At 31.1% G+C, this 11856-nt stretch overlaps 1 protein-coding gene across 9 annotated transcripts in view; it reads right to left on the bottom strand.

Annotated features, from left to right (window-relative positions):
- Positions 1-1809: 1809 nt before the first annotated feature.
- LOC139489725 (chondroitin sulfate N-acetylgalactosaminyltransferase 2-like) overlaps positions 1810-11856 on the bottom strand; it is a 57215-nt gene continuing 47168 nt past the window's right edge. For 7 of the 9 annotated variants that reach the window (XM_071276469.1, XM_071276470.1, XM_071276475.1 and 4 more), the window contains one exon: positions 1810-3531. In XM_071276469.1, the coding sequence (XP_071132570.1) occupies positions 1843-3459 (1617 nt within the window). In that variant the 5' untranslated portion in view covers positions 3460-3531 and the 3' untranslated portion in view covers positions 1810-1842. Of the gene's footprint in view, positions 3532-5075; positions 5362-8807; positions 8933-11856 lie in introns of those variants that run through there. The other 2 variants (XM_071276478.1, XM_071276477.1) reach the window with 2 other exon arrangements.

Here is an 11856-nt window from a genome sequence, read left to right as displayed (position 1 = left end):
AATTTCATGCGGTTCATTGGACAGTTTCGTTTCTATGGTAAGGTCTATATTTCTAATATATTGTAAACAATAAGGTTGCTGCATTTTTGTGTTTGGAATGTCTAAACATGTCTGTCTGGTAGATTTTACTCGATCTTGACCTATTTTCATTGGACAATGATAAGTTTCATTTGTTCTGTCGGTTAATCAGATACTATACCGTTATCTATAATATAATAAGCAATAGGTCAACTATATTTGGTGTATGAATTAATCGTAAGGTGTGTATGTCTGTCTGGCATGGTTCATTTGAACTTGACCTAAATGTCATGGATCATTGATCGACTTCTCGTAAACTGAGTTTTACAATGCGTATTGTTGTGCGGTTTGTTTTTTTCTACATTGGTTAGAGGTATAGGGGGAGGGTTGACATCTCAAAAAACATGTTTAACCCCGCCGCATTTTAGCGCCTGTCCCAAGTCAGGAGACTCTGGCCTTTGTTAGTCTCAGTGTATGATTTTTGATTTTAGTTTCTTGTGTATAAATCGGAGCTTAGCATGACGTCCAATATCACTGAACTAGTAAATTTATTTGTTTAGGGGCCAGCTTAAGGACACCTCCGGGTGCAGGAGTTTCTCAGTGCATTGAAGACCCATTGAGGCCTTCGGCTTTTGTCTGCTCTATGGTCGGGTTGTCGTCTCTTTGACACATTCCCCATTTCCATTCTCAATTTTATTAAGTTTATGTGATAATTGTAGTAAAACCATTCAACATAAATTCAAGCATAACGGTAAAGCAGGTGAGATATTTCATCATGAGTACTCTTGTTTTGAGATGGTGTTATCAAATTCTTTTTTGAGTTTTTGAGTTATCAGTTTTGTCATCCCTCCTAGGCAGGCTGCTTCAGCGTAGTTTTTAATCACTCAAACTTATATTCTATTGCATATTAAAATAAGTGTTACTTTTGACATCACTACATTTATAATATATATTAAAGATTGCTTATCCTGTTTTCTTGGTTATTTTTATACTGTTGTTTTTTTTTTTGGTTACTCTATCTAGAATTTTCTCCAAATCATATTTGCAATTGTTTTTCTTTGCTTTTCGTTTTGATTTTGACAATGGTTTTACACATCTTCAGTTTTCATACAAATGTATCTACACATCCAGTATCCATATTTCAATTTCAAAACCACTTTACTTATATTTACCATCTACTGACGATTACCTATTAACCAGATACTTAACCTAGTTCATTTATCAGTTATAATGGAACATTTAACTGAAATGTTTAGAGGTGCTTTAAATGACAGAAACTTTATAGAAATATAAAAGAGGTCCCTTAGTTATCTGCAGTTTAGTTAATAAACTTTGTTGAAGGCCATACAGTGACCTAATGTTGTTAATTTCTGTGTCATTTGGTCTCTTATGGAGAGTTGTCTTCTTGGCACTCATATCACATCTTCTTTTTTTTTATATTTGTGGTCAATTTCTAACAATCCACATTTTTACTAGATGTACCACTCAAGGAGCAGGAACAACCACACCTTCTTGAGATCAAGAATGAACCCCCTTAGATTAAGGTGGTGGTTTTTGTTGCTATATTTTGAGCTCTCTTTGTGGTGTTTTTGTAAACTGCATGCTGTTTGTCTTTTCTTTTCAAATTTTGACTAATTCAAACTAACAATTAAATTCTGCTTTACAGGCATTTATGAATTAATGTGCTGTTCAGGAACTTTTTAAATATTTTTTCTATTTTTGAACTCTTGGATTAGCTATTTTGAAATTCTTTAAAAAAAAAGCTTGGTAGCTAAACTACAAAATAAACTATTTTTTTTAGAAAAAACAACTTTATTTTGTTGGTCATCTTCTAACTGTTGGATTATTATTCCTGAGAGATAAATTAGTTTGGTTTTGACGATTTTTCATTTCATCTTGAAATACTAAAAATCCAAGCTGTGGATGAGATGCTTCTGATAATGCTTTTGATCTGATGCACCCCTCATAATGTTCGGTAGGTAGTTTGGGGTCACAATATTTTTCATGCCACAAGTGGAAAATGCCTGGATCTGTGGCTCGCATTACCATATAGTGGCTGCGCACATATTTTTTATACAAGGCTACATCTTCGCCACCCCATCCATTAAAAGTTTCATCAAATCCTTTGGTCATGAGAAAATCAGATCTATACTGGCAAGTCATTCCGTAGCCGAAATCTCGCCAAAATCCAGTTTGTTTTGAAATAACGAGTTGGTCTTTTTCTTGTGGAATAGGATAACCTTGCAATGTGTAAACTACTTTTGGATTATACAGACTGAACACAATGGGGTAATAAACTTTTTTTGTTCTCTCTGTGTTGAGACGGCAACGTTCTAAAAATTCTAGTGAAAAAACAATGTCAACATCACAAAGGAATAGTATAACATCCCCATTCTTCCAGTTCTGAACTCCAACTTGCAATCCTCGACCTCGGGAGAAATCTTCATTTAAATTTACAAGTCGTAAATGTTTATATCCTGTGTTTTTTGCAGTTGCAGACATAATATTTTTAGCTCCCATTAAACCTTCATTCCCAAAATATACAACAGTTAAGAAAACTCTTTTATCTTTTGCAATAACAGTTTCTTCAAATCTTGTCATGAATTGCATAAAAGAATCTAGGCGATTTTTAAGCGGCAAAATTAAATTAATCCATTCCTGTCCAGTGTTAACTTGGGTTGTGGAAACAGAAAATAGTGGTCCAAATGGTCTCATTATAACAACTTTCGTATATCTACTTTTATCAGTCAAAAAGTCTAAATTTCGGAAAAATAATTCATAATGAGTCCCTGAGGTTGCGTGTGTCCTATAAATACCCTCAACAAAATCACTAAAACTAAATTGTTTAGACTCCATTGGTCTTTGTTTGTTTAAAATATTTATAGCAAATGTTAAGACTTCATGTAAATCCCTCCTTTTTAGACCTATGGGTTTTTCAACAACCCTTTTTCCTAATCCAGGGTCAACAAGATAAATACGGTTTATAGTAAATCTATTAAATGCTGTTATTTCATATTCTGATTTCATTTCAACACCATGTAAAATTTCAGCTGCTTTTAATTTCCCTTCAAAATACTGTTGCATTTCATTTGAAACATTCACCTGATTAAAGGTCACATCGCTCACACCTTCAATTATTATTTCGGACGGACTAGGTTTCGGACTTGAGACATTTTGCATTTTTGTAGTTTGATCTCTGATAGATTTTTCCAATGCTGTTATTTTTTCTTGAAGTTCATCAATTTTATTTTGGTACTTTTTTTCAGTTTCTTCTATAACGTCACTAAATAATCCCCTAGATTTGATATGATCGTGGTCAGGTATTGGCAGACCAGTTTGACTAGATTCTAGGTCAATATGTAGGCCACACTTTGCAACAAATAACATGGTCAGTGCTGATAGCAAAAATAGCAGAAGTAGAAATCTTGGCATTAACTTCATCTCACAAGCTGTAGATGTTTAACTTGTTATATCTTCACAATCATCTTTTATATACATGTACCATCGTAAAGTCTGAAATAAAAGAAAAATAAGATGAATAATTTAAACATCCTTCCTCAAATGATTTCGCCCATATATTTTACAGATATAAATCTCAAAACATATTAGGTTTGCTATTTTAATCTTGCCTAAGTTCACAAAGGTCATTTTGGCATTATAAGGAAGGATAGGGTTTAACCATCAAAGGACTAAAATATAACAACTTCTAACTTTTCTTGAAGATAGTGTTGTCATAAAAAGTTGAAAACTATCGTTATACACCAGGGCGGATCCAGGATTTATTACTGGACGGGGAAGACTGTAACTCAAGAAAAGTTAATAAATACTGATTTTTTTTGGGACAATTTTATCATATCAATTGTGATAAACAGAGGATTTTTTTTGGTCATCAATAGTGGGCATATACTCTCCATCTCCACACTCTATCCTGGATCTGCCACAGATACACTTTCTAAAAATAAGCTTCAGATATACATAGGTATAAGAAGATGTGGTATGAGTGCCAATGAGACAACTCTACATCCAAGTCACAATTTATAAAGGTAAACCATGTATTTCACCAAACAATTAGACAAGTACAGTTAATTCTTATGAAATTTGCAAGTCCAAACAAAACATCGAACCATATGTTAGTCATAAACACTACTGTACAAAAAAAAAATCAGATCTATTATCTACAATGATAAAGGAAACAACCTAGACAACTGTTTTATTTCAGAGGAATGGTATGACATAAGACACAATGACATATGGTCAGAACATGTTTTTCCTACGTCATATGAATTAGTACTATGCATGCTTTTTCAATTGAATTGTAATGTCTCAAAGCATTCTTAAAAGCATGAGTTCCCTTGAGAAGAGGATACATGAGGAACACTTTAGGGTAGAAAAGGGGGTGGGGCATACAATCATTTGAACACATTTGAACACATATAGTCTTTTTCTATTATGGTAAATATCGAGACAACATTTATTTTATGATTTTAATGAAAGGTTAATGATAACAATATGTTTTCCTTCTAACTCACACTTTAATTTCAGACATTTTATTTTGAAGAATGATGATGAATACAAATTGCAAGGAAATCAGTGAAGCATAAAATGTAGGTCACATTAAAAATTTATAGATACAGATACAGATGCTCCTAGTATATTATGAAAAGATGATACATTTTTTCAGAAAAATAATTTATGAATTAAAAAACAAAATGGGATGAGGCATATAGGGGGTAATAAAAGTGGGAATTTAGGGGTAAAAATGACTTTTATTTTGAGGTACATGTATCTGTAAAAAAAGAAGAAAATAAGTTAGAAATTTAAAAAAGTTAAAAGAGTGTAGGTATACTGCAAAGTAAAAAAGTAAACAAAACTTGCCTTCCAATTGAAAACATAACTTCCAAAAGAAAAAGGTAAATAAACAAAATAAAACAACATGAAAAGAAATAATATAAAAAACTAAAATTGCATATTAAAAATCAAAGTAATACATAATACATTTCAAAAGCAATAAAATTAAGATAATGTTCATCTTAACAGTCAATATTAACAGTCCTTACCCATTTAAAATCTGTAGATATAATCCCACAAATGAGTCATAAAATATATAGTTAATTTGAATGTACTAGGTTTTTTCATAACACATTTTGTGTTCGTTCAGCATATGTTTCTATTACGATCTCAAGAGATTTGCAATATAAGCAAATCAATTTGCCATTCAAAACAAATTCTGTTTTTCACTGGCTGTGTTACAGTTATATAGATAGAGGATATCAAAGTCATGATTACATGAAACGATAACATTTTAAAAACAAAGCTAACGCACTACACTTTAAGTTGTACAATGATTTAAATCTATGACATAATACTACACACACAAGACTTGACTTGGTGTTTTAGACTTAACAACAAAGCTTTCCATGTCTTCAAAGGCTGTGGTTGTTTATCTTATACCATCAGGATGTTTATATAGGAACAGAAAACCTGCTCTATCTCTTATAAGCCTGGAATATCTTTGATGCATTTTTTGTGCTCTAAATCTTTAAAATTTTATAATTTTTATACTGATTACTGACAAGGATTTGTTAATCAGTGATGAAACATTTGGCATCTGATAAAAATTTGACTGAAACCTGTTGAACAAACCTGCAGCACTCAGTATATTCTTGTTTTGAAAAATTGCCAAGAACATAAAACATTTCTTTAAGTTAAAACAAACAACCTATCTTGAAGGGACACTAAAAGGCTTTTGACCCCAGGAAAAGATTACCTTAGCTCATATAAAAAAGAAGATGTGGTATGATTGCCAATGAGACAACTATCCACAAAAGACCAAAGTGACACAGACATTAACAACTATAGGTCACCGTACAGCCTTCAACAATGAGCAAAGCCCATACTGCATAGTCGGCTATAAAAGGCCCCGATAAGACAATGTAAAACAATTCAAACCAGAAAACTAACGGCCTTATTTATGTAAAAAAAGAACGAAAAACAAATATGTAGCAAATAAACAAACGACAACCACTGAATTACAGACTCCTGACTTGGGACAGGCACATACATAAATAATGTGGCGGGGTTAAACATGTTAGCGGGATCCCAACCCTCCCCCTAACCTGGGACAGTGGTATAAGAGTACAACATAAGAGCCTATTTGGAAAAAACCTTCATCAATTTGGGTTCTTCATGCTTTTCAGCTTTTTCATTTATTTAAATTGGCATTCTAACTTTTTTTGATTTAGGTGCAACTGATGTTTGGCTTTTGTAGAGCTATGAAACAGGTGTTATATTATAGGCCCAGTATCTTTGATGAGTTTTTTTTAAAGAAAAATATGTTATGCCCCTTTCTAGATTTGCTAATTGTCTTTTAAAAGCCAATTAAATCAGAAATGTACTTTCAAACATTTTGATTGGCCAATAATCCACATAAAACTAAATGGTACTTTCAAACTGGGTGTAGACAGTAAAGTTGAATGGTTTTATCTGATCAGACTTGATAAAACTTATTGAACTTATATAATACAGCTAATTTGACATTTTGTATCAACAAATTAATCTAATGACAATATAAACTTCAAGTGCATACTGAAAATTAAGTTGATTTTTTCTCATTTGGAATGCTCCCATTGATTTTAAATTAAGATTTGAAGAATTATAAGTACTTGATACTTCTCAAAATCCTGAGTGTAACTGCTAACATTTTAACATTTTTGCAATCTATCAATTAAACCTGTTTTGTGGTATCTATACTGAAAATTGTATTCTTAAATTTTCTATAAAATAAAAAATAACTAATGAGGGGGGATAGGAGGGGTCTTGATCCCGAAATCCCGGACTTGAAAAAACGAAATCCCGAGGTCCCGAATTTAAATAAAGCAAATCCCGACATCCCGAAATCCGAAAAAAAGGATTCCCGGATCCCGAAAGGATCAATCCCGAAATCCCGAGCTTAAAAACACCCGATCCCGGAGTCCCGATAAAGGTCCTATCCCCCCTCACTAATGCTATAGTTACTAAAACAATAGAACATTTTAAAATTTCATCCAGTAATTTTACTTAAATTTTTTGAATACATGTTTTGAATTCTTTTAAAATGAACATATACAAACCAAATGAATCTATTTGCAAAACCAAATGAATCAGTATGCAAAACCAATGGAATCAGTTTTACAAATCAAACAAATCACTTTACAAACAAATTTATCCTGATTTAGTGTAATTTCTCGCAATTTGATAGGCTGATATTGTTCTAATAAATTTCAGTCTAATTTTTCATTACGTCAATAGGAATTATCTCCCTTATTTATTACGTCAATTAGGATTATCTCCCTTATACCATTGACAAAATGAAAAAATAAAAAAATGAGTTGCTTCATAGTCCTAATATTTTAATTTTTCACAGTTTTAGATTAAATATCTAAAATATATTTGGTTGATATTGTCCTTATATTGAATTTAAATATAATTATATGTTATATAACAAAATCAGGATAAATTTGTTACACGGTTTTCAATTGTCCTAATACGGAATTTATCGGGTCAATAAAATTCTCGTATTAGGACAATTACACACTGTGTAACTAATAGAATCAGTCCACAAGGTCAAAGGAACCAGACAAACATAACAAAGGAAAAAGTGTAGGCTTATACCGGTTGCGATTAATCTATCTTCCTAACCAACTTTTTCTGATTTTATTTAGTTAAAATTCTCAGTAATCAAGGAGTTAATCAAGTAGCATTAAAACTCCCACTCATCTGTACAATGTTTAGGTCATAACACTTAATAGTAGTATGCCTTGAAATTTCTTTAAAACATAAAACTGACATTAATTAAGAATAAATCACAGTTTTTTTCACTTTGAATTTGTTGATGACATTCACAACCCCTCCAGTTCAGATTTAGATAAAAATTCAAGTAATTGAAAAAAAAAAATATTTTTGTTTGTTTTTTTTGGTGGTGTAGAGGGGTTAAACATGTGTAAAGTGCAAGAATGTATTTCTGAAGATTGAAAAACTCAGAGAAACTGTTATGGTGTACAAGAGAACTTGATATCCTTACTAAACTATTTGGATTTATCTTTTTCATCATCAACTTTATAAAGAAAATATTTTCGGATTTTATATTGTCTTATGTCTCAATCAGCTAATGTTGTTTACAAATTTATAAAATTGTGATATAAAATTGTGACATGAAATGCATGTGGACTATTTGTTAATTTTTCATTTAACTTTTTCAGCAGTGTTTCAAATATTTTTTTCCTTAATATTCTCTGCAAAGATGACCCCACATTAAAGTTTGTTTACAACCACATTAAAGTTTGTTTACAAGATATCTATAGCACTTGTTAACTTTCTTAGAACTTTGTTTACATAATGCAGTCTGGTAAGATGTTTTATGCATTATATTAAATATGTTAGTGAGGGGTATATCTGACAAAAACTGAATGTATAAGAGAACAAAAGAACTAATCTTTACTACAAATATATTGGGGAGATTTTTCAAGGAGCCATCACATCAATCTGGTTAAACTGCACATTCAGTTAGTCAACTTTTCAACCTCCAAAGTAAGAGATCTCCTTCTGGGGATAATTTTCGGACTGAGATTTAAGGAAAAACCTATTTATCTAGTTTGTTATAAAACATTTTATCTTACATTTTACCCGTTAAATTTTTAACCGTAGTTAAATCATTAACCATAAGTTACCCCCTTTTTTTGTCAAAGCATATAGAATGCATGTATATGGCAGAAACTAATCTAGCAGAAAACAAAACATCATAAACTACTTACAATTATTAGATATTCCACACGTAAAATCACTTGAGTTACAAAAACATGCTCTAGCTCTTAAAACATGCAAATTCCAATGATTATCTTCGTGTAGTAACACAACATTGATTCTTATCCTGGATGTTCTATAGAAAGAACATAAACTTTTCTACTTATAAATAGAATCAACACTGTCAAGTTTAACATGAAAATTAGAAAAGACTATAATACTTAAAATACTTAGCACAGAGAACATGGAATGACAGATGTTACAGAGTGTAGTGCCCAAGTAACCCATTTATTCAACTTTTAAAATGTTTCATTTCCCTTTTAATACCTTTTTGACAATTTAAAAAAAAATAATTGCACCAGATTCTTGAACTTAAAAAAGTATATGACTTTTAAAAAGAACTATTGATGTTTAAAAAACTTTAAACCCCAAACTGAACCTTAATGCAGACAATGCCACTGTCGATCTGCAAAACGTAGGATCTATATGTGTCATAAAACAGAAGTTCCTTCATTATAGGAAGAAATATTCTATAATAGTACAGTTTAGTGTATTTCTTCCATACAGACTAAAGGGTATACAATATATGTTACTGCAGGAAGAGCAGATATCATTGTTATAACAAAATTTGCAGGAAACTTCTGTCATAGGCAGAACAGGTATATGTTGACATACATGCATCAGTCAAGACAATAAAATGTTTACAGACATAAAAAATGTTGTAACCTCTGGAGTGAGAACAATTACACATTGAACATATGAGTAGGGAATTTACAGGAAAATATTTTCAAACAAAACATGTCATTGATGTTGCTCAAGTGTGGTCAAATCAGCAAAAGGACCAAGAAGGTGGTAACAACCTGGCAACCTGCAGATATATCTAAAAAGAACTTTTTTTTTTTTTAATTTTAAATTTTGAAATGTGGACTACCTATGCTTTCAAATTTGCACTGCATGGTGATCTGAGGCAATTTTATAACATGACTGTGACCTCAAGGGCAGGGGTGTCAGTTCACTTCTGGATCCAAACCCACAGTCAACATGCAGCACTGCTGACCCATTATCATTGTGTCTGATTTGCAGAATTATATGTTATCATATGTTACTGGTAATTATATCCTTCAATTCAAGAGGTATTAAGTTCATTTACCCTATGCAAATAAAACCTATATTTTTTCTACTTTGCTTTTTCTTGAGATAAAACATATATTATCTGATATCAATTTACCTATGTACATAAAATAACAAATTGATTAGCGATGATTGACTGGTCACCTGTTACAACAGACGTAAGACATTTGGCAAGGGGAATAATCTAACCTGGAAAAAAGCCATTACATTTGGACATCCTTTTATCCATGTCTGTAATTAATAAAGTTCTTGATAATTTTCATCTGAAGTTATTTCTGGATATTATGGATTAAAATAAGATTACTTATCTGTTCTTTTGATTTGTTTCATATTTCACTTTTGAGAATAAGTTTAGGCTAATTTAACAAGTCTTTAATTCACCCTTTTCCAGTAACTTTTTGGGATTTCCTAAACCCCAATTTCAAATATTCAAACAAGAATAACTTTCCGTAGGCTCAGTAGTTTATGCAGATTAGTAAATCCGTGAAATCAAGGATCCCTTTTAAAATTAAATTTTCTCTATCCACAAAAATTGGTACCTATCGTAACATAATCATTAATTCCACCATAAAATATCACTATACTTAGTGATTTAACACTGAATATTAACCCCAAATTAAGATTATCTCCCTTTGGCACAATGAAGTACTTCGTGTGTATCTTAATTATTTTCAATTAAATCCTGTAAGTCTGCATTGTAGATAATTTTAAGATCAAAGAATAAATTATGTAATATGTCTGGTTTTAACAAGTAAATAAGCTGGTTCCTTGGATCAAATTTCACTTTTAGAGTACAATTTTTTTTATACCAAAACATATCTCTCAGGGCAGATAGATTTTTCTGATAACATAATACTTGTTATGTTAGTTAAATACATAAAACAAAGGCGCATTCAAACAAAAAACATAGATATGATAAAAGATATTGAAACTTTTTTTAAATTTGTGCTAAAATTAAAACTAAGAAAATTAAAATATAGTCCCTTTTATTCAACTAGGACAGAATTATTGACACAAAATGTACTTATTAATCCTTTAATACTATTGAAATGGTCATTATTCTACCTAACACTGTTGTCCTACCTATAAACAAACTTGGCGTCTAACTTATTTCGTCTGAGGATTAAAGATTTTCCAATATCTATAATCTTAAATCCCTTTAACGCATTTTTTTTATTTGTCAAACATATTTAATCTGTCTTGTAATCAATGATTCCACCTAATACTAATTGTTACCTGGTATATCAGGTGATATGCTGATATAAATCGTACGATTGGTTCAGGATGTTAGTGGTTACATTAAGCTATCACCCTACCACCCACCCATTTCAGATCTCAAAAGTAAAATTCATTCATTATTTTTATTTACAAACAGGTTACCTTAACCTAAGCATCATTAATCATGGTGACATTCTTAAGAATACATCGAACATTTCATTTTGAATGAATACCAGAGTCAAAACGTTTAACTTTTTCATTCATTTTTCATTCACCTTTTATTGCCGCCTTTATTTTGTTTCTCTTGATGTGAATATATTTAAATTCATATTTGAATGTAAACATTTTCCATTGAACAACATTTTACATTTCTCCTTTTATTTTATCAAAGTGATTTTACTAACTGGACCAAAACTCTTCTATGATTTAGCAAGGTGTTACATTAATCAAAATAACATTGAAGATGTCCTTCATTGATTGAATATAGTGCCAAATGAGTACAAAATATGGATTCCAAAATGTTAAAAACAAGAAGGATGAGTCTGGATTATCTTGGAGATTTGTCATCAAGCATAATCTATAATATAGAAAAAATACAAATATAAATTCTATAGATGTATTTTTCCGGCACCAAACTAAAATATAATCATTTACATAGATTTAATTCAGATTATTTCAGTGGTACCTTAGGGAAAACTGGTCCCCTGGTGA

Source organism: Mytilus edulis, chromosome 9, assembly GCF_963676685.1.
Source record: "Mytilus edulis chromosome 9, xbMytEdul2.2, whole genome shotgun sequence".
Classification (NCBI taxonomy): domain Eukaryota; kingdom Metazoa; phylum Mollusca; class Bivalvia; order Mytilida; family Mytilidae; genus Mytilus; species Mytilus edulis.
This window is presented reverse-complemented; position numbering and strand designations above follow the sequence as displayed.